Genomic DNA, 25605 nt, shown 5'->3' with positions numbered 1-25605 from the left:
TTTAAATAAATATGACCGTCATATAAAAGAATCTAAACAAAGTTGGTTATACCTGGTCACAAGTTATCTGTTTTAACTTACCTTCGGAAATTACACGACATTAATTATGGTGTTGACATACACATTTTCAACTATCCATTTCTATCATCGAAGATGTATGACCTGACCGAGCGGTAACTTGATTTTTCTGAATATATAGTACTCTTATGACGTTTATATGCAACGTTTATATGTCATAAATAAATGCTAGCATTTATTACAATGATGTGAAAAATGTCTCTTAATGATGTCTTTATAGCATTAATATTAGTTTTTTTTTTCAATACGTCACCGAAGTTTTACCACCATAGTTGCAGTTATTGTATGAATGTTAGTGTATATATAACTGAAACATATTTCTTTGGATATATTTTTATACTATTTTATCTACAATCAAAGTAGGCGCTTAGAGCAGTGCTGTCTTCTAAAATGGAATATTTTCTAATTAATTATATTAACCGGTAATTACCCAGTGAGAGATTTTTTATTTAATTAAATTCATTATTTTTCAAAGTTTGAACTGACTTTAAGATAGCAATAATTTAATTCAATTATATTTTAATAATTAAGCAAATATCTGTCGAATTTCGACTATTGTCTGATCATGCAGTCAATATAATAATATTTATGTAATATTAACAGCAGGAGCTTCGAATAATTCTATTTTATATCTAATTATCAAAAACACTATCATAAATCCGAATACTGATCACCACAAAATTAAAAAATATGATCTTAAAAGAAATTCCCATAGTTAGAGAAAGTACTAATGAGGTAACAAAATTAAGAGAAATTTAAGTTCGTGGAAAGCTGCCGGATATGATTTAATTACTGGTGCAATATTAAAATTATTGTCTAAAAAATAATTATCAAGTAACTATTTTAATGAATACAATCTGAAATAAAATCAGGTATAATTGTGACTAATGGTCGAGAAATAAAAATTATATGAAAAATAATGACCCATAAACAACTAATATAGAAATAATTACTAAAAACAACGTTTTCGAGGTTAATCATATCAAGAAAATTATTAAAGGAATTATATATGTTCTACTAAAACAACAAAAGGAGCTATGCTTATGTGGAAAAGAAACAAAATAAATCAGTCGTTTCATTATTATGTTTAAAATATTTTGAAAAAAAAACACGATATTAGTTCAAGAAAAGAGGCTACATCGACACTAAAAGGATTTAGGATCAAAGATTAAGCACGAGCATGTTAATATTGCTTTATTTTGGGATGCAAAAGAAATTTTGATCATCATTAACTATTTGTTGTTATTGTAACCTTTTCAGCTACCTGGGCTTAATGATTTAAAAATAAACAAATGTGTAATACGAAGAAAACCCAAAGAATAAAATAAATATATTTTAGTGGAAAAAAGCTTCATATGCAGCTTTAAAACTTTGCTGGAAGAAATTAATACAATTATAGAAAAATGTATGTTTTCGTCAGAATGTGAAGGTCTAGTAAAACATTTTATTGAAGCGCTTACAAGTGCATGAAATGAGTACAAATGAATTTTGAAGGTTTTTTTGTATCTTCAAAGATTTTTTGGAAGAAATTGGTACAATTATAGGAAGATGTATGTGTTTTTTCGTCAGAAGTTAAAATATCTAGTAAAACATCTCACTGAAGCGCTTTCAAAGTTTTATAAGCCAATTTTACAACATGGGACTAAGCGTTGTACTGAAAAACCTCTTTTTCACATATTGGAGGAATTTGAACTTCAAAGTTCGGTTCAGTTGCGTCAATTGTGGTTAGTAACGATTCCCAGAGATCCGCTCGTTAACATTTTCAGTTTTTTTCTAATTGCTAGTTGGCCTTTATAAAAATACATACATAAACATTTTTGACTAAAATATATTTTAAAAATATATTAGGAGGATTAATTTTTCCTCCAATATTTAATTTGAGTACTTTTTAGAATTCTATCTTATATCTATCAATAATCATAATAAAGACCAAGCAAGAAGCTCAATTTTAGATATTCGTAAAATAATTACCTGTATACTCGACACACCAAATGTGTAAGCAGGTAAAGGTTCCACTGCTGAATTGATAACATAATCTCCTAAAGTAACGTGAACCTGTCGAGGAGTGGCCCTTGCCACACAATGTCCAGCTGTTACAACATGTCTTCGGCTGATTAAAGAACCACCACATCTAGAAAGGAAGAAAAATAAAAGTTATAAATACAATTGTACACAAATATATACATACATATCTATTAGAAAGTATTAGATAGAAAATTTAACGTGATATATCAGGACAAGTGCAGTACATTCACACATTTTCTGTTTGAATAGAAATCAGTTCTTATATCTATGATTCAGATCAAACACGACAACACTTTCATTACAATAACTCATTGGAAATAAATCAATAAAAAATATATAGTTATTAATAATGATTATAAATTACAGTTTTTTTCAACAAGGGCCTATCGATGTATAAATGAAATGAAAGAAGCTGAGTGTGATGTATTAAAGAAACAATTTTTTATTTCAAAAGACCATGTAATCCGTTATATATGGAATATAATAACGATGGCATAGTTTATAGTAATATTTAAGGGCATGAGTTAATTGCAAAATGCTCTCATTATTTATAGCTATGATCTGGTAGCCAATCTAAAACAGATACGAACTATGGAGCAACACCGAATGAGAAGCATAGGCCAATGATACCACTACTCCAACAGTTACGCCAAACAGTAACTTCTTGTGGATGTATTGCCACCTGGTAAACCTGTGTTGGCATAGTTCTATATATGGCAATTGTATAACAAAGTCATTAAAAGTAAATCATTTTTAACAAAAAAATTGAACCGACTTCAAAAGATAAATACTCACCAAAAATTAAAAAATAATCAAACTTATATTTTAACACAACATGTTTTAATGTAATATATGAATAATATATCAAAACCCGTATTTAACCTTAAGTAGTGTTGACCTACTATAGAATATAAAATACAATTGTAATTATAAAATAACAATACTGGAACTTCTTTTAAACAAATTTCTATATACTTATTTTATATTACTTGCTTGTTTAAAGGGATTTTTTAATTAAATCATACTGAATTTTGAAATACGTCAATTATCAGTTTATAATAAATACATCCTATTGGTGTTTTTATTGAATTAACGCACATCATTAGATGTTATAATTAACAAAGAAAATTTGCACAAAACAAGAAAGAAACGGGAACATAAAAATATACTTGCTTAAACAAATTAATGATAACTGAATATATAGAAATAGTAAAAACCAGAGAAAATAGACCAACAAACAAATATATTTTTCTATGTTAACGAAAAAGTAAACTAACTAATCAAACATACTTCTACTTTTTTTATTTAGCTGCAAAGATATTGATTAAATATTTTTGAGGAAACTTGTTTTGTTTGTTTTTAAAATTGTTATCCCATTCTTACATAAAATATGTTCTTTTATATGTTGACTTACTTAATTTATCCTAGGTTGAAATTAATATATTAGCTTATGATAAGTATATAAAGCTGATATGGGTTGATTCTAAAACATTTTCTTACCTACTTACTTTTTATAGTTTTGCTTATATGCATTATTATCTTTCTAAACACTGTGCATCGCTAATCACGCTGATCATTAATATCTCCAATTTATAAACTACAGATAATTTAATTCTTATTATAAATATTATTGTATACCCAACAATTTTACAATGCTAGGCACTACTTCCTGTGCTCTTTCTCATAGCTCTGCAATTCCAGAAGAATTTAAAGTTCCTAGAAATGGTGTATTATAATTCACAATCATGTAACTTATGTCAGCCAAAACTATCAAATAAAATATATGTTTTCTTCAAACCTGGTAATTGTAATTTATGTATTACGCCTATGATATAATTTTAATCGTGTTTTTTTAATTTGATGATTTATTGTGAAAAATCGGAAACATGTATTTTATTCAAAGTATTATCAATCAATAGCCGCTACTTTTTCCCATCTTTCAGGTACTTTATGAATTCTCTCTCGAAAGAACGATATATCTTTTGAGGCTATCCACGAATCGACCCATTTGTTGGTATCTCCATAATAAGCAAAGCGCTGGTCAGACACATCATGACTCATATGACAGCTAGCAATCAGAAGGAGCAAGGTCTGGAGAATAAGGTGGGTGAGGTAACAGTTCCTATTTTAATGTTTATAAATATATTTTTATCAGTTTAGCAACATGTGCTTGAGCGTATTCATGCTGAAGAATAACACTATTGTACCTTTGCTCGAATTCCAGCCACTTTTCGCACTTTAGGCTCAAATGTATCAATTGTAGTAGACCCATACTGATTGTCTCATTAGGTTTTAGTAGCTCATGGTACACCATACCAAGCTGACACCACCTAATACAGGCATTAGCTTGGAACCAAGGATATACAGCGTTGCGATGGAAAGAAGGTCCCAATGATTTTTTTGTTCTGGATTATCGCAATGGATCCATTTTTCCTAGCAGTAACAATACGAAGTAAGAAACCTTTCCAATTTTCCCATTGAAGCAGCATTTCACTCATGACCAAACCTCTTTAAATGTAAACTTTTGGATCATTTCCACGTTCATCAAGCAACTGTAAATGGTTTCTTGTATTACTTTCAACAATTCTGCATACTCTTTTACACCGATTATCATCGAGTAATGTGAAGTGAAGTGAAGTAAAAATAAGACTTCCCGCAAATGCGATTTATACAATTAAACTTTAAATTAATTTATAGGGCTGTATATAAAAAAGTTAATATAATAGAATAGAAGCCTAATGGAAAAGCTAATAATAGTCTGTTAAAAACAATCGACATATTCTATATATTAATCTGCTTAGCGAAAATTCTGCACCTCTTTTTAAAGAAAACATGGAGGCCTGACATTTGGAAGGGTTATTAAGAAATTTTAGGCCTAATATTTTTGTGCAATACGCTCTACAAATAAATATATACCAATTAAACGAAAAACGTTCAGATCAAGCAACCAGGATTAGCTGTCAGATCGGTGACACAAAATATATAAAGAAACACAGCGGGTAACCGTGCGGGCTAAGAGTTTAGCGCGCCGGCAATAACGTACTAGGATCGAATATTGCTGGGGATAAAGGTATTTTCACATTTATAAAATAAAACAAAAGACCGTTAAAAATAAGAGAATGTTTGTTTTTAGAATGTATTTAATTTTAAGCTATGTTGTTTATGATTTTATATTACTTTCTAAACTGTTACTTACTAAAAAAAAAGAATAGAGAATAGTATGGTCACGTAAAGTTAAATTTTACATTAATTGCAGGGAAACATATTATACAGCTGCGAAAGAAAAACCTGACATATGTGAATATTTAATCTCCACATTCATTAGATCAGACAACATTAGATGAACAAAACTCCAGAATAACCATAGCCGTCTGTTTTCTTTGCTTACAAGATATTTAGATTTTCAAAATAACAATATTGATTAAATTTGAGATCCGGTGAAGGAAAAGGAAGAAAGAAAAGAGATAGCAACCGAATATTGCAGGTAATATATAAAAGTTATAAAATAGTTCCATAGTATTCTAATTACTCATTTATTGTAAGTTGCTAGTTCCCAAGTCGGACATAAGACAAAGTAGAAAGCAATAGATAAAAAAGCCATAGGAGACAAGGTAAAGATGAGCTATCTGAAAGGGCGGGATCGAAGAATGAAATAAATAAGCAAAAAGCACTCAAAATTAATTTAAAACTTCGAATATATAAATCAAGTAATGAAAATTTGCAGGAGTTAAAATTGAACTAATTACATAATTTACATAGATGGAACGCATAGAACAAATTGAAGAAATTATGAATTATCAACAGTAGATTGGTAAATATTTTAAAGCATTGGTATGATATTTTACCCTTTGAACAGTATATCAATTATATTGATTATTTATTTAATGGTCCTAAATTTTGAAAAGTCAATACTTAATTTTATGGTTAATGGTGAAATACATTCCTTCGATATGCCTTTCCAAATTGTAAAAAAATTATTTCCTAATTGGGTTTATTGTTTAATATACAAACATGTATTACTTTGTTTATTATTCCATACTTATTTTTATAACACCAAACTAAAGAAAGATCATGTATACTTATATTTGATGCTATAAAGTTGTTACAGTTCCAAAAATAATCTTACTTATGATACTTTATTCTAACGTTGAATGACGTAGTAATTTACACTTATTAATACTTTGTTGATTATTGAAAGTTAATGGAAACTAGATTTAATTAAACGAATTTGAAAAAGTGTTAGTGAATTTTAGTTCTTGATATAGTTTAAATCATGTATTCTAATATACAGATAATTAAAGTTATGTATCATAAAAATACTGTGAAAACAAGAAAACAATAAATTTATTAAAATGTATCAGTATCAACTATAACCTGTATAAAATTATATTGCACGTTCTGAAGCAAGACAAAACATGAACACCACTTCTTTCAACGAATATATCAAAGACTACTGTTGTTACATTACCGGTCATGTCCATATTAACCATGAAACCAGATACGCAACAGTAAAAGTTGCATGATTGGTACGATATTCAGCGCCACTACCGCCTCGAGTCGAGAGAAGAAAGAAAAAAAATCGCAATCTCGTCCGCGTTTTTTTTCCTTCTTCTTTCCCGTCATTAGAAATTGCCCTTGAGCTTGGCGATGATGCGGAATAAAACAAGTGAAAGTCGTTGCCGGCGAGTGTTGTTGTGTAAGAGCGACGGAATATTTGTTTTGAAAAGCTGTCCTGTGAAACTTATATAATTGGTTTCAGTTTATATTTTCTGTTAGCGGTCGCCATAACACGATTCGCGGCTTGCAACAATATATGTCACCGTTGTGATTATTGAACAATATTGATTTTGTATTCAGTTCGATAATGGTGTCTCATTTTTTGAATAAACTTAGCGTATGGACATAAGGAAAGTAGACGACTTGATTCAACATTCAATAATAGGAAGAATAACATTAGCTATTGAGTCATAAATAAATGAATAATTTAGAATACGTAGTGCATTAACTATGGTATAACCCAAAAAAATTTTAAAAAATAAAAAATAGTGTACGAAACAGCATTTTCGCTGCTATTAACACACAATTTTTTGGCAAAATTATTTCTTTCTATTCAACATAATTCCCTTTCACCGATTATAGCGACCCTCCAACCATTTTTGTAGTACGATTTGTCCTTTGCTTCAAAATAGGCCTCAGGTTCGGCGATCACCTCTTCATTCGACGAGAATTTCTTCCCAGTGAGCATTCTCATGAGATCTGAGAACAGGAAATAGTCGCTGGGGCCAGATATGGAGAATACGGTGGATGAAGAAGCAATTCGAAGCCCAATTCCTGTATATTCCTGTATATTTTCCATTGTTTTCACTGACTTGTGCACGGTACATTTTCTTGGTGAAACCGCACTTTCTTTTTCTTCAAATGCGGCCGTTTTTCGACAATTTCGTCCTTCAAACGATCCAATAACGCCATGTAATAGTCGATGTTGATGGTCCTTCCTTTTTTAAGGTAGTCAATGAAAATGATTCCATGGGCATCCCAAAATGCAGACTCCACAACCTTGCCAGCCAACTTTTGGGCTTTTCTCATGCTTTGGAGCGGGTTCATCGTGTGCAGTCCACTCGGATGACTGTCGATTGGACTTCGAAGTGAAATTATGGAGCCATGTTTCACCCATTGTCACAGATCGACGCAAAAACTCGGGTTTATTACGCTTGATCATCTTCAAACACTGGTCCGAATCATCAACACGTCGTAGTTTTTGGTCAAAAGTGAGCTCGCGCGCCACGCACTTTGCACAGAGCTTTGTCATACCCAAATATTTGGGAATGATATGATGTACACGTTCAGTTTATATCTTTAGAGTGCCTGCTATTTCATTCAATTTCAATTTACGGCCATTAAAATCATTTTGTGGATTTTTTAAATGTTTTCGTCGGTAATAACCTCTTTTGGGCATCCACTACATTCACCGTCTTCAGTGCTCATTTCACCACGTCTAAACTTAGCATTCCAATCGTTGATGGTAGATTTTCCTGGGGCAGTATCCGGAAACTCGGCATCAAGCCAAGTTTTTGCTTCAACTGTATTTTTTCCTTCAAAAGGCAAGGACTTTTCAATTGACCTGGTAGATATATGACCAAATTTGTGTAAATATTGGTTATATTTACGGTTATATTAATATAAATATCTTATGCTTCTCGTTTAAATTCTTATATGGTCATGTCTACCTAAATAATATACAAAAGTTTTAATAACAAAACTTGGACTCAAGTAAATAAGAACGACTTTATTTGATACCCTAAACTAAGGACTTCATTTCGTGTGTCAAGATGGGTTTTACTTAGGGGTGCTAGCCACCGAAAAAAATATCGATATTTTGATATATCGATAATTTAAAAAATATGATTTTCGATATTTAAAAAAAATGATGATTGATGGACAACAAAATTCACTAAATCTTAATTAGTACTATTAAGCACTATTAAAATTATATTTAATTTGAAAAAACATGGGCTAAAAAATATCGATACATGGATATATCGGCCAAAAATATCGATATATCCATATTTTTTCTGCATCCCTAGTTCTAATTTTCAAGCTTGCGCACGGTGGCACTACTGCGCTCTTATAACGGCAATGAGCTGACAGAAGTACCTAATATCACCAATTTAAGACGGTCGGAGTGGTACGACGTTGCCAATAATGCTCTCCAAACTATTATATTAAATGCGAGTGGTATAGGAAGTTTCGTAGTTGGGGGTAATATTGTTAACACTTTGCGAATACACTGTGCATTTTGCTTTGTGTTCTGAATGGGAAAAGGCGCGCTTATATTAATTCGAGTGCGAACGCCAAATTTTGGTAATCACCGATTATAGACCAGAAACAGTCAAAATCTCGAAATACAAAGAAACAGATTAATAAACAATTTTTAAAATTATTATTTTAGTTACGGTCACGCAGTAGTCCTTATCGACGAATATAATGTAGGTAATTTTAGTCTTAATACATTTTAATTCAATTTATTCATTTATGTTCTTTTTGCTGTTGGTTGCACAAAACCTATTTTTTTACCATGAAATATGATAAGTCCAAATAAAATCGAAGCTCTCTAAAATGTACATGTTAGAAAGCGGAAAAATGAAGAAAACGATCAAACATTTAATACAAATTTTACTACTATACAAAACAATATTTTATTTCGGATATAACGGATTGTAGACTTAAGATGAACGGCAAAATTCCAATATGCAGCTGGCGGCAAATCTGTAAATCCCCCACTATACCAACTCTTCAATCCAGTATATTTGTGTCTGGTGTTTGTTATGTTGTGTCAAGTTTATTTATATCGGATTTATTTATGACAACAACAAATACTCGAAACACATATATAATCTATTCAAAGTTTATTTGTATATGCGTCATCAATATGTTTAATGTATTGCCTGTCGCAATTTGTAAAATCGTTTTAGAATCACACAATATTTTCCTTCTCATTTTATTCTAGTTAAAAAAAGACACAACGCTGTCTGTTGAATCAGCCTGTCAAAGTCGTCCGGTTGTCAGACGTATGTAAAATTCTTGAAAACAATAGTGATAAGAGGTTATAACATTAACCCAAAAAATAGTATAGCAGTGTTCTTAATTGTAGCTTTCAGTATGATAATATATTCATTAGATGTACTATAATGTTAAAATAAATTATATTTCATAAAATTTTTGTTCAGTTATTTTATTTAAATTATAATTTTATTGTATGTTAAAGTCAAACTGAACTCAGAGTTGATGCCGCAAGATTGCGATGTTTCGACGTCACAAATTTCGATCACGCATATATAAATAAACTTTCAATAGACTATAGATTACTTCGGAACATTTAGATAAGCTACTTTTAAGATATCAATCTTTTAAATGTGTCAAAAATTAGGTAAGAAACCAATCATATTCGGAACCGAACAACACTTGAGATAGAGAGGAAAGTGCAAACGCCTAGAACAAGATAGTATACGTTAACCTTTCATCCCCTTGAAAGACATCCAATGGTGTGAATAAACCGAAATATTCTGAAATCTTGCAAACCCATGGGAAAGATGAATATCAGGTAAATTTTGGGTATATATTTTTTATCAACACGAGAGAATCATCATTGGAAAGGTATTTCCCTACCTAGAAATAAATAGTCTTTTTAACTTTGTCAGTTTTTTCCTTTATAATCGGGAAGAAAAGTACGCGCTACATTTAGAATTTGCTTTTTAAATCAAACTATTTTTGTTACGTTTGTGGATGTTATACGCTCGGTAAACGTGGAAAAATAAGTTGTCTTATAACGCATGCAGAACAAAGCTGTACAAGTAATAATTTGGCGAAAATATATAATTTCCGTTTTCTATCCAAAAATTATGAAGAGAACAGAAAAATCACGTAGATAGTTGCTTCTTTTCCTCGATGAATGTCGTCTGTATAAATGCAAAAATATAGAAGAGTATCAATATCCTGAACTACCATCAGTGTCAAAGTCAGTTCCACGCACGGACAGTAATCCATTAACAATTTGTCGAGTTTGCGTTGAAAAATTGCCTTTAGAACTTAATCGTCATCTCCGGCGATCAACGAAAGTGATTTCGTTATAGAAGAAAAACACTTAATTTATTAAGGATTATTTCTTGGACCTGATATTCCAAAACTAATGGCTGACGAAAAGTTTACAGGATGTTCAACGCTTCATGCATGGACATCGTTTCAAATTGTTGTTTACTCGGTAACTACAAATCGCCGGATTACAAACACGTGATCGATATTTCTTGCAAAATTACCATAAAATTGGAGCCCAAATGTCTCCTAAAATGCATTTTTTACATTCACATCTCGATTTTTTTCCATAAAACTTTGAGGGCGATACGACCGATGAACAAAGAGAGCGGAATTTGAGACGATAGGATGATAAACGATTACTGCTGGACCCTAACGCATAAAACATATCCTAAGCAGTATAAAAGACTCAGTTCAACCTCCCTTAATTTCTTATTTATAATTTTTAATTCAATAAATTGCTGTTAATAGTCAATAATAGTAAAATAATGAATGTATTGTCATAAGTATGAAGAACCAATTTTATACAACGGACTGCTGATTTTATTTTCAGCTCCCCCAATTTTTCTAATGAACAGCTTTTGGTTTTTCAGGCCAAAACCATGTATTTATTATAAACATAATCTACTTTTAAGGCATTGTAATGACGGTAAACACTAATACCAGGCTGGTCAATAAGTTCGCGATACCATAATAATGTTTTATCTTTCACAAGAACGTAACCAAATTCTGCTGGATGGTTGGAGCAGTGGTCAAGGAGACAGGACTGTCTTCCCAATATTGCGATAATTACGGCATCGTATTCTGCGGTGGCATTTTCGTATATTAATGTTTGTGATTTTTTATAATTATTGATATTTATAATTAGTGAGAATGCAAAATCCCACAAGGAAAATTATCCTAGTCACAAGAGTAACCAGATACAACCTTCTGGGATAATCTGTATATAATGATATTTCGCCTGTCGATATGCTTAATCACAAGGACTGTAGTTCAGATAAGCTTGAATTGACAAAAAAGAAATATAACTTAATATTTAACTTTAAAACTCTAAAACTAAATTTTAAAAAGATTTTAGGTCGTTTAATCGCTATAGATGAAACTATGAAAAGATGTATTTATAGCCATTATTCTGACTGAAGACAAATAGTTGGGAGTGAATTGAACTCGGTTATTTGATTTCAAAAAAAAAAAAAAATTGTGTATAGAAATCGGCCAAAGAAAAATGAAAAAAGTTAGTTTGTAATGTGAAGCTATCTCGTTTACGGATTACTTCCAAAGCGGTAAAAGGATAAATTTAATTCCGGTTTGTTCCTTAATTGTGCGATTTTTGTCGCATTTTAATCAAACATACACAATTTAAACTGTAGCAGTGAGGAAACTATCCGAGAACTACATAGTAAAATAAACAATCCGAAAAACTGAATTTTAATTGTAAATATGTAATATATCCTCTCTTCTACGCGCACCATCTTAGAGATGGGAACTCTATTGAGCTTATTACTTCAGCCTTAGATGCTCGTTTCTTTATTGTTATTGGATATTCAGATTTATACTATTAGGCGATTTGTCAATTATCAATAGTATTAATCCTCCAGTCATATGGTTCTGCAATAATGCAATCTCTATCGAGCAAAATGCTTGGAACCTTAATGTAAGTATCACTACGAAGTAATTTTTTTACTTCGTTTACGAAGTAAGATTCTTAATTATTGGTGCGACTAAGATAGCTGTTCTTTATGGAACTTATCTATCATTAACATATCATTAGATAATTCCATACCACTGATAATTGCAAAATTAAACACTGAGTTTATCACAAGTTAAGAAAAAAGTTATATTTTCCATCAAAGTAACACAACATATATTTTCACCTATGACATCATCCTTGCTAGCGTAATTCAACTACGTGACATTGGAATCATAAACATTTAGTTCGAATTCTACCACACGATTATAGTTTTATCCTGTAATATCGTCATTTTTATAGGTAGCATTGTAACATCTATTCATGAAAATATGAAGTATCAGTGTAATCACATGTTAAAATGTTTAACCTAACTATAAAAATCGCTAATTCTTATAGTTTTCTACATGAAAATGTCAATTTTCCAATTAGTATTGATTATAAACGATATAGATACAAGAATACTCAAATAACATTTTCGACAATCGTTACATTGTTGGTTGATTTGAAGAAATATGCTGCCGAAGCCTATCAAATATTTTTAGAAAAATATGCTAACGTTACTCTATCTTGTCCCAAATGTTGGTTTTAGTTTGAATGTTTTAAAAGTGGTAATTTTAAATTCAATGACAAATGGCCTGGAGGACAAAAAATGTTCAAAATGTTCATGGCACAAATTGATTGAAATTACCTTTTCGCTATCACAATCCCAAGCGCAAAACTCACAAGTTTGTGTAACAGAGCCATTCGCATAGACAGCATAACGGCATATCCGTGATCATAAAGTCTTGCTGTCTATATGGTGGGATCAGTAAACTATAGGACGAGCTGATAAAACCAAATAAAACTGCTGATACCGATGTCAATGGAACAAGTGAAACTACATATTGTTGGTAAATGAACGTAATCACAAGACATAACAGAACAGACAATAAAATTGAAATGGAACTTAAGTTTATGGATAAAAAAAGATGTTAAATTTTAAATAGCACAACCTATATAATATAACCAAATTATATATTATTGAAAGGTCCACGATGCCATAATAAACAACCAGAAGTTTCCTGGGACTTATACACATTTACAATATTTATATTAGACAATTCCAAATTTCTGCGAATATAAAAATATTTCAGTTACAAAAATTAATCGGTTACATCCAGTGAATGAAATATTTGTTCAACACTGTGCATTAAAAACTAAAGGAGCAGTAGGTCTTTAAGGAATAAAAAAACGGTAGTCCAGTGTAACCAGGGTAAAAGTGACTAAGCTTCACATCTATTGAATAAATTTAAATAAAATAAAATTTTCAAAGACGCTTTCTCAAAATTGGCCAGCCATTGAAAACTAATATAAAAAATAAAAACCTGAAAGATATAACTCTTTACAAAAATCTCAAAATTAATTTTAGACATTTGCCCTCCCTCTGTAGATATATAGTTATTTATTTATTCAAACTCTAGAAAAAGACATCTAGTCAAAATAAAAAAATAGATCAATCTAAATAACGTTTTTGAAATACAGTATTAACAATCCAATTAAAATTTATTGAAAGATTTATACCCAACATATTTATTTTACATCATCAAAACATCACCATTAATACCTATCCTTACCAAAAAAAGACAAGGAATTAGTCAATAAATGGTTATTATTTACGCAAATTCCAAATATAAATTTATCATACCACCTCCAAAGTTAAGTTGAAATAATACTTAAACTCGAATTATTAACTTGGAATTAGTCAACCGGAGTCAAGTTACACGAAAACAGTAGCTGTACGTTGGGGTTTGAAGTTTAAACAAAGAATTCGTTCACGGCAATGACCTTGTGACATGGTTCTTGGTGAATCTAAGAGGATTTAATTCAAAAACCTGCCCTTCTCGACTTTTCGGTCAACGAAATTTCACGTTAAATTTAACATAAATTCTTTATATTTTCAGTATTTAAATCCATTATAAGTATTACTACACATACTTAATATGGACAGGCAAAATTGAGCACTAAAAATGAACTAAATGGAAATGATGGTGAAATAGTCAATGACAGTGACAAAAGTGTCAAAGGGTTTTATACTCCACTGAACATGGCGAGGAACACTTTGGAGATAACCCAACTTACTGTTTTGAAAAATTGTTCCGTTTCTATATTATAACATAATTATTCAATAGACTAAAAAATTATAATCAAAATTGATCAAAAAGAACACAGAAGGTGCAAAGTTACTACTCAAAAAGTGCAATGAATATTTTTATATGAAACAACGTTTTACTTCCCGTAATGAATATCGGAAAACTAATATAAAAAATTGTTGAATATGTAATAACTTTTTATATATAGATGCTTTTGTGTTTTTTATTAGATTACTAAGGAAAATACCATACATTTTTCATATACTATAATTAATAATTGCCTTGAGCAAAAATTTAAATAATAAAATTATGGTGTATAGTATATTACCTTGCAATCATTTTGAGAAAAAAATTGTTTACAATATTGCTAAATCAAAATGTACATATGCGAACTTATTGGTATATCAGATATAACCGTTAAATGTTGTCATATATCTTAATCAAAAACATGTGACGGTATTTGGGTGGGTTAATAAAAAAGCAATAAAGAAAAGAAAGTTAGTGTAACTGATATTATTACGGTTATAATGTATTATAATGGGCCAATTTTTCAATCTACTAAATTTGCCAATAATAATGCTTAATTAAAACCTAATTATTTAAAAATAAATTATAATATATATATATATATATATATATATATATATATATATATATATATTATGTATATGCTAATTACTAATAGTATAATAGGATAACAAATATTAAGAAATGTTTAATCTGTAAACATGTAGGAACACGAAATATGACAGATTATGTTGTCTTAAAGAAAATTTATTTTTTCTTTTACATGATATATATTTTAATGTTATGTAATACGGCCCTGTACCTCAATGGCAAGACGGGTTGTTCTGTTTTCTAATAGATAAGAACCCCCAGTGTCGCTTTATAATGCCGTTCAACAAGTAGATCATAATCATAGAGGCTCCCTTTTGAATTAATTAAATTATCCAGAATCAAATCAATAGTCATGAAAAGAATACAGCTTGATAAGTTGGATTAGCAACCTTTCCGCAGTTAGTCGAAGCGGTTTTTGGTTTAGTTAAGAGGAGTTCGGGCAAAAATATCGCAGCTGAAACTGTATGGTCACAAAAGGTGTATTGGAGGTGCTCAACTACCCCTAACTATAAACTATTCCAAGAAAGAAACATTCAAGTTTTGACATCCCTAGTCCGTATATTCTCGGCACAAGCCTCACAGTTCAGGGTAGACGGTCGCTAAAGGCGGATTACTATTGGACTATTGGAATATGGAGTCACCAAAATTTGTAAAACCATTTCATAGAGGGATACCATGGAAATATGGGTAGAAACAGTGCCATTTCGAAGATATTCAAATGCAAAGAATGGCACACGAAGGTACAATCAATTTCTCAAAAACAATTTTAATAACAACTATAAGCTGTCCACACAGAATAACGATCACGCCATTATGGCCGTTCTTTAGGAGGCAGGTGTTATGTAATACGGCCCTGACTATCCAGCCATCTATAGTTTATCCAAATTAGGAGTGAATTCAAGTAAAAACATCGAATATTTGCCGAATTTAACTTCGATTTTTAGTTTATTTTAGCTTTTATATATTACAACATTCTAATGCAAATAAAATATTGAAACAAAAATGTTAAATACATTATTTATTTTAACAATATATTTCATTCAATCAAAATTCATTCATTCAATGTTCACCGCTACTTTTGATAGATTATAGTTTAAAACTACCTGAATATGAACAAGTGAGACGAATTGCTCCGTTTTCTAATAGATAAGAACCCTCAGTGACGCTTTGTATTGCCGTTCACAAAATCGCCTTTTCTTTAAGTAAAATAAAAGTTTTTTAACTAAAATTTTATTTTTGTTCAATGCCATTTTAGAAAAAAAATATTCAAGAGCGATAGCGATCTCTTAAATTGAATATATATTACTAACAGAAAGACATGTGCCATAATTTTTTTTTTGGTATATCAAAAATGCAGATTGTAAAAATGTTACAAAACAACGTATTAAATAATTCATTAGAAAGGAAATATAAAAATGTTCTCTAGAATATTTTTGTTGACAACAAAATTAAGATATTTTTTTTAAAATTAAAAAATTTAATTTTAGGGCCACCGAAGAAATATCCATATTTTTGAGCCGATTTATTAATATTCTTGCATACCAATTATTTTTTTGAAAGAATATAGTTATGTAGCTACCTTGAGGCATGTCGAATTTTACATAGTGGAATAACGGTCTACAGAATACACAGAAATATAATTCCAGATGTTGAACACGGGCGGGGTGCCAGCAGCGCTAACTAGAACCCGATAATGAATAGCTGGCAACCCCGAGACGTTTATCTGGGATGTTCTGGGACGTGCCACCATCGACTGACCAAGCCTCGTCTCCAGGTAACACCGCTGCCATCCGTTTTATCTGTTTTGTATTTTCCACATTTTTATACTACTCCAATAAATAATGGTCACATAATGTAAACAGCACTGTTTCATTTCGTTTTACTTCCATTCAATGAGCCATATCAATTTACCCTAAAGGTATATATAGGTATCCGTATTTTTCTCCGAGACTAGCATCCACACATCCAATCTAACATTAATAACCATGTGGATTAAAGAATGAGACAAAGGTATAGGTATGTTATATAGCCCAACTAGTACCTACGGCACTGTATATAACGGTATTATTTATATCTATTATAATAGGATTGCACCGACAGTAAAAAAGTAAAGTAAAGTAGTTATATACCGTAGATACTGTCGCTCCAACAAGTCACCTTTTGAAATTAAATAGTTAAACGGAAAAATATAAAGCTTTTTGTTTAATTACCATGTGTCGCATAACTGGTGTAGTTTGAATGATTCCTGGATAATCTGTTTCTTCTGAGTTAGTTCAGTTAACCTGAATCAGACAACCCTTCAAGGAAATCGTTCTGTAGTAATTTAAAACATCCCTCAATATAGTTTAGGGGACAGAGGCCTCATAGTTCATAGTGTAGTGCCACCAAAGGCATTTGGCATTTGACTCGATGCATCGAAACTTATAGAAATATATCCATATCATAGATTCCTGGAATTTGAATATTCCGGAGTAGCGGAAACAGGCTTTATCATAGCCTACCAGAATTTGGGAAGACGAATAATAGTTCCAATGTAAATAACGTAATTAGTAATACGTTATACAAAGGAAATTTGGTTATAAACATCGAATCAGCAGATCATTAAAAACAAACTACCAGACAGAGTTGTTATTGATATTCGCAATCAAGTTTATAACAACATAAAGCTGTCCAGAAGATACAACAACAACATATAATCCTTCGGCTACTCTTTGTGTTAAATTGAACGATATGTTAATTACTTTAATACGTAAATTATATTAGCCAAAGATAATAAATGAAACTATACCTACAATGAATTTCAATGTTACAATGTTTTAAAGATAGGTAAAGTCTCCCCCGCTTTCTTTTAATTTAAATTTCGTTTTGGAATACCACTTCATTCAAGATTATCCATACCTTCTCATATTGATCGTAATTTAACAATTTTAAAAATTCTCTAGTTCAGCTCGATATCACTTTGAAACTATTTATCTCAAATCACAATATGACAAGGACTTAATAAAGATTAAAAATAACTGATCTGGAAAATAATAAAATATAGTTTGAATCTAATAAAAGAAAATAAAAGACGATATGAAAATCAAGTTGAATACAAGCGAAATAAGAAGTAAAAAAATTCTATGGTTCTAAATTATTGTCAATTTTTACCGGAGAAACGCTTAATTCGTTCAAAATGAAGAAAGTAATAGGTCATACTAGAAAGTCGGATATCTTTACAATATATACCATAACATAGTTACGACCTCCAGAACAGTTCGAAGTTGTCTTTCCAAAATGTATGTATGTTACACGTAGCTACGGTCTGCACTTTGTCGAATAGTTGCTGGTGTCGATTCTGTCAAGTTTTATAGTATATGAATTATACAACGAATAAGAGGGGTTTGGTCCGTTTTCTAATTGGGAAAACCTTCAGTCCCGTTTTGTACCACCGTTCAACAAGTCATATTTTCTTTCCTTAAAATAGTAATGTGTTTAAATCAATTGTCAAGAAAAGAATACAGGTTGACGTTATATTGACAATCGTTCCGCAGTTACTTGAAGCATTCTTTGATGTAGTTAAGTAGAGCTTAAGTAAAAGTGTCGCAGCTGAAGCTATAGAATAACAAAGACTGTTTTGAGGATGCTCAAAGACCTTTAGCCATAAAATATTACACCTAATTAACATGCATGCTTTCAAAAACACCCCTTGGGTATGGATGCATGCAAGGAAACCAAAGGCGGGCTGAATTTGCTGTGAACTCACATACTTTACTGGAATTTAAAGCTTGCAGTTCAGGTTAAACGGCCAACAAAGGCGGGTTGTAGCAACTCAGTTTATCGGCCATAGGCTATCGGAATATCGGGAGTCACCAAAACCTGGGAAACTATTCCATACACTGATACTATGGAAATTTCGGTAGAAACACTGCCATTTAGAAGATCAATGAAGGTAAACTGGTGGGCGTACAGACGATACTCTAAAGGTATTTTATTAGAACCACAAGCTGTCCAGACGGGACAACGACCAAGTTCATCTCTGAGATCGCTTCTTTAGAAGGGTAGCATTACATCACGTGGCCGTTAAGTTACTGCCTACGAACTACGCTGTATTCGAAGGACTATGTGTTTTAATATTGTTTTCTAATATTTTAAAACCACAGTCTCATTTTGTACCGCCGTTGAACAAATCGCCTCTTCTGTTCATAAAATAAAATAGTTTTAAAAGTAAATTTAATTTTTTTTTTTAAATAAAATATTTATTGTTTTAAACCCCTTTACTTTGTATAACTTGTGTATATACATGTATAGATTTTAGTCTCGTGTTGGTGTTTTAACAACTAGAAATGTTGATAACTTGAAGTGTGACCAACTTTGAGACGAGCGCAGAAGACGTCCGGGATTTCCGAGTCTGGTTATTGGTATGACTGGTATGACTTCCATTGACGGATTTTACACAATTTTTTATCGGAAATCTCCTTTAATAATCCAAATAATCGCAAACATCAGAACTCATATTCAAGTTAGTGTTTGATATCTTCGGAATTGTTGAAAAATTTTGCAAACAAGTCAAACGATGATTGGAAGGGATCAAATCTAATGAGTAGGGCAAATATGCTAAAAGTTATGAACCAAGTGCAAGAATGGTGTCTTTAATTGCTTCATATAAACATTATCAAGTATGTTACAAAACTATAATTCCGATTCTCGTAATATATTCTGACCAATATTAACACAATTAACAGCTCAGAACATAAATACACTATGACGAAATCTTCCCAACTCTTAGCATCTACAAATAACTTTAATAAAATTGCCTTTATTTGAATAGTCCTAATAGCAACAGGCACGTGTTCCCCAAATATAAAATCTTCGAAGGAACCAAAATATCAAAACCTGTTACACTTAATTATAGTAATCAGAGGCTTTTCATTTCGCTTTACATTTTATTATATATCATTTTGTAAGTTATTTTCAATGCCAAAGAAAATTCACCGTGATAATAATGACTAAATATAATCTACAGAATTGACTAAAAATATATAAGAACCTAACATCGAAGAAGATTATTATGAAATCGCTATCAACCGCAACTGATGCATTTAAAATGTTACAATAATTTATTGTATTTTGTTGTTGAAACACACACAGTTCTTGCTAAATCGTATTGTTATTCAAAACTGATATATTCTATCTTAAAAATAATATAATGTTAAAAGCGAAGAATGCCCATAACGATATCAATTATATAAAAAAAAATCAATTTTACAAAAGTAGACTAACACTATTGCTAATGCTATGAATTAGCTTGCTTATTAAAATAATATTAACACGCCCACATGCAGTCTTCTTTTCAATAGTTTAAATTAGATTAAAATCTTATTTTGTATTTAAATTATTTCTACAACTATAACAAAAAACAAGAACACAAAACCAGGACGAGATTCTTCATCACAAGATTGACCAACTATAGAAATCCGTATACTAATTAATATAATAAAACTGGGTTATTTCAAATAAAAGGCTGCCATTTATGCAACAAATTTTTGAGTAACAACAACGACGGCATTGTTCCAACTGTGGCCTTTTCGTGCCATGCCATGAAACCGTTAACATATTCGACTCCGACATCTTATTGTCTATCTCGAACCACAGTGTGTGAGAGAGTCAATTATTAAAGGATATATTCAGATTTTTTTCCTTCATTAAAACGTTTCTTGGCAATTTGAAGAATTTTTGATATAATCTATTGAAAAATATACGACACACTTGACCTTTTCGGTTTCATTGTTAATAATTTGCTGGAGTTAATTAAACAGAACGTACGTTTGATTTCCATTAAAGTGCGTTTTGCAATCAAGGATTAATTCGATTGGTTTGAGATAAAAATGGGCGTTTGTTTACCTTGAGGATCCTATGCGTATGTAGGCCTGCCATGGGAATGTTCCGAATCCGGCTTCTTCACCACCGACAATCCTCCTTTGAGCTTGTTGTTTAGTAGATATACCACAACCTAGAAAGAATGAAACAAGATGTTAGCAATGAATACATAAAAATATCGTACATATGATTATTGTTATTAAAAGAACGATAGGGTTTATTCAAATTTCCTCAATTCAAATTATTTCAAATTCACTTGGGAGCCAAATAAAGTAAGGTGAAAGTACATCAAGTTTAAAAAATAAATTTAAAGTTTTCCTTCATATGGATCAATATGGATATATACCTCTCTGGCATACAACGTTAAAAATCGATGGGTATTCGCAACTTTTCAGCATTTCAATAGCTTGCGCCAGACAAGCTATGCTGAAAACAATTTAAACCAAATCTTGTAGAGTTTCCCATTCGAGCTGCAACAGTTCCTTCCAACAGTTTTCCTTCTCAACTATTACTGCGTGTGACCGAGCATTACAACAATATATCGTTCAATTTGTTAAATTGGTATCGGTTAACATCTGCAGTAACTGTTACAGCAGTTTATAAAACCGTACGCCTTACTGAACCCACCATGTGAGGCAAGACATTATGGCCATATTTTCTTTGTATGTGGATAGCTCTTGTACACTAACACATGACTTTTTGCACTTCATTTCTTTCTATGTGAATCTGCTTTACTCCTCACTCACAATATGCTCATTTTACCAGCAAGGAATGAAAGCTGAATGATTGTTTCCAAATGTTATTTCCTAGTAGTAGTAGTTACCTTTCCTAATGTATGGCCATAGTTAATGCCTGGCCATAGTTAATGAATCAACTAGTAAGTTGCCTGAAAGACCTTTGAGAGTTTGAGATGAGTTTCTGTTTAATAAGGTCTTCAAACCATAATATACCGATAATTGGGGTATGAGGTAGCAACACTACAAGTTTTTAATGAAATTCGGAAGCAGATTCTTTCAAATCATTTAATCAACAACAATCATATCATCACTAACAAAAATAATCAGAAATTAAGAATGAAAAACATCCTACATCAAGCACTAATATTTCATATATTACTATTATTTAATTATTAAAACTTTTTTGAATAAGAAACTGAAACAGATGATTTTCATGAAGTGTTTGCCTCACTTTCAGTTCAATTTAGTTTTTGTTTTGTTTCAAAAGAAAATAATCCTCAGTTTGTAAAATATTCCAAAATTACCACCACTGGTCGTTCAAATATTACAAAACAAAAAGATAGCAAATAAATAGTTGTTGATTAAATAAAACAAAATAAGGCGCAGAAAGCCTGCAGTTACTCAGTTAATTAATTCCTTATACTACAACCGCCAAACTACAAACAAGAGATGTTATTTGAATGGCATACGTCGTGTGCGTGCTATTCGTCCCAAAATGCCAAATGTATAAAGGGCGAAAACACTTAGAATTTTCATCATAACAAAGAAGCCTTAAGCAGCATTGATCTTTCACAAATGACTTTTCATTAAAAAACCTTTCTTTCAATAAAGCTTTTTTCAACTCGTTCAAAAAACACTTCGTTGATAGTGATGAAAGATGAATTGAGGATGCTCTATCTTCATCAAACTTGATGCCGTCTAAATAAGTTGCGTACATTAGATTCTAAGAATATAGATCTATGTCACTTCAACATAAATTTAAACAGTCCAGGATAAAGACAATGAGCAAAATCCCTATAAATATTTTAAACGCGCGCTTTTTTCGGAAACAGATTATTACATTACTAAGCTACTAGGGTAACACAACCTCAAAGTAATTAAACCATACTGGAAAATGCCTTAAACACTTAAACACTATAAATAATTAAGGAACTCACTAAAATGTAAACAATAATCAAACTTAGAGTTTTAACACACAAAACAAAAACGTTTTAAAATAAAATATGTACGTAATAATCGTTGTAATAACTAAATAAAAATCAGTTTCAACTCCGTACCGTGCCCAAACGGTTATATTAAATTACATGTGTTTCATTCCTTTTTAATTTTCTGTTTATGACATAAATTTATATTATTATTTTTTGTATTGTTTGAAGGCACCGCAGATATTTACTCAAAAAATTACGCAGTTATTTTATTAAGTATTACAATGGATAGCCCAAGTAAAAGTACAGCCCGTATGAGGAAAAATAGGAATAAAGAACTTACTGGAGCTTATTTCCGCTAGGTGATTTGACAAATGTTCCTACCAAACTCGTAAAAATAAAGCTGCCATGTTGGGAATCGACTAACTATTACATCATAGAAAAAGTTGCCTACCATATCTCTACGACTTCTCAGTATGGTATGGTTAGTGCTTAAAAAGCCAATTGAATTGCCTTTACATTGAACTATTTTCGATTTTTTGTCAGTTCAGCAATAACATTATACCCAAATATCTGATTATTTTAGATAAAAAATATGTGAAAATATTGCACGTGCTTTTGAAAATTGATGATTTCCCTCGATTTCCCCCACTTCCCCCCATCTGATCCTAAGTTAGTTCCAATGAGATTGCTTCGGAAATGCACTCTTTCGAATAAGAGGATTTTGAAAATCGGCCCATAATTATTGTCTAGGAATCGAACATACATCAAAAAAATATATATAGTGAAACATAGAACCTCCTCCTTTTTTAAAGTAATCAACTTTAAAAGCGCAGGGTGAAACTTTTACAATATTAGTATACTTAAGGAAAACTCGGTGTAAAATAAGCAGCCAAGTCGATCTTGCTTGAATAACAGATACTGGGTACACAAGGGTATCTTAAAAATTCGGTATCTTATATACACCCTACCAATATTAACAAGGACAAAACGTATAAAGCAAATTTTATTTTATGTACCGTCCTGATGGTAATTGATAATTATTATAATAAATAAAGAGATCTAAAAACAATCAAAAGGTAAACATTATATATGTATCGAATGTTCTTCTTGATATTTCAATATGTATTTATTCAAGGAAGATTTCTATGTTTAAATAAACCTTATTATATCTTTTATTATTATGTGTTCTCATTACTGTTTATAGAACTTGAAGTCAAAGATCAACGCTACTTTTAAATAAATATTACCATTTAAACAATGTATTTCTTGTCTTTTTATAAAACAATCAACTATACGTTCCTCAAGAGAAAGTGAGCCTTTTATAATTCAATCTTGCAAATAAAATGATCTTATCATCATTCATTGAAATTTGTTTAGCCAGCATATATATTTGCTCTCATCACTTACAATGGTATTCTGGTGAAAACATTTCGGAATTTGCATTTAGTATCTAATTTACCAAAATGCCATAGAACTACTTCTTTAAGAAAAAATTATGATAAAATTTAAGAAAATTGATTTATTTTAATGATCCGGTATGCAAAAACTGCGGTTTTATTTGAATATAATTTAATGAAGTCCACAAAATCTAGAAAGTTGGAATATAACAGTCGATGAACCATGAATTTGTCTGCTTTGTCAGCGTGAAATGGAAACCAACAACCTCAACATAGTTGGTAACGTCCAGCAACATTAACCTTGACTTTCATTTATAAAACATCGACAAAAAGTTCTCGTTGTTTTTCATATATATTTTCATTGTTATATACTTTCAGTTAATGCTGGAGGTGTTAAATACTGTCTTTTTATACGACTATTAAATTTATAGTTTCTTTAACATGATGTAGTTCACACATTTCTCTAACTAAAAAAAATTATTGTTTTTAGCTGAATTCTGACAATTACTATTATAGGAAAGTATAGATAATTGTAATTATACATTTTCTTAAGTAATGCTGAAAACTTGAAGAGTAAAATTTTTATAAAAATTATAAATTAATAATGTGCTTATTATTGTGTTTTCCTTGCAAACATGTATCGTAAATCAATAGTTTCAAGTGCAACTAATAAATCCCAGTTTCATTCAATAATAGCTTGTATGGATATAACATACAACATAAATTCTTAAAATATTGATATATCATATTATATAAACACCCATTTATAACTATACCCATCCCACTGAGCTCTGCAAATCTTCATTCTTGTCAACAAAGTACCTATTCTTCTTGGATTCGAAATGTCCAATTTAAAATTCAAATAAAAGAAATGATCTACTGCTTCATTGAAACATTATTATACTTGAAATAAATTTTTGCTATTCTCAATCCCTTTGCTGTAGCGATTTTTTTAAATTTTTTAAACGCTTTTATTTTGATATTGTCCAACACAATCTAAAGATATAACTTATATATTGGCTTCATACTATGTAGTAATTATAATTTAAAACAAAGAGATAGCTGTAGAGTAATAGTTTTTATCAGATGCTTATTTGAAAAGCATCCTTGGTCATAAAAAAGATACATTTCTACAAAATAAATAATAACAAAGAAAATTGAAGTTTGTTCATTTACATAAAAGCAAGACCTACTTAAGATGCAATCAAATCTAAGAAAAAAGGGTTCTATCGCAGTTTCAAAATAACATACTGTACTCAGAACTAGGGAAGTCTATCATGTAGAAGAATATATATATTAAAAAAAATATAGCTATATCGTTTTTATATAACTTTC

General features: G+C 30.7%; 1 protein-coding gene across 2 annotated transcripts in view; it reads right to left on the bottom strand.

Moving 5' to 3' along the window:
- Window positions 1-25605, bottom strand: part of LOC143195819 (uncharacterized) — a 64931-nt gene that overhangs the window by 15574 nt on the left and 23752 nt on the right. For both annotated transcript variants that reach the window (XM_076403283.1, XM_076403284.1), the window contains 2 exons: window positions 21013-21121; window positions 2050-2209 (listed from right to left, as the gene is read on the bottom strand). In XM_076403283.1, coding sequence (XP_076259398.1) covers window positions 2050-2209; window positions 21013-21121 — 269 coding nt within the window. The remainder of the gene's footprint in view (window positions 1-2049; window positions 2210-21012; window positions 21122-25605) is intronic.

Source organism: Rhynchophorus ferrugineus, unplaced genomic scaffold (genome assembly GCF_030347505.1).
Source record: "Rhynchophorus ferrugineus isolate W39M unplaced genomic scaffold, kcgeb_rfMv2 rfM4, whole genome shotgun sequence".
Lineage (NCBI taxonomy): Eukaryota > Metazoa > Arthropoda > Insecta > Coleoptera > Curculionidae > Rhynchophorus > Rhynchophorus ferrugineus.
This window is presented reverse-complemented; position numbering and strand designations above follow the sequence as displayed.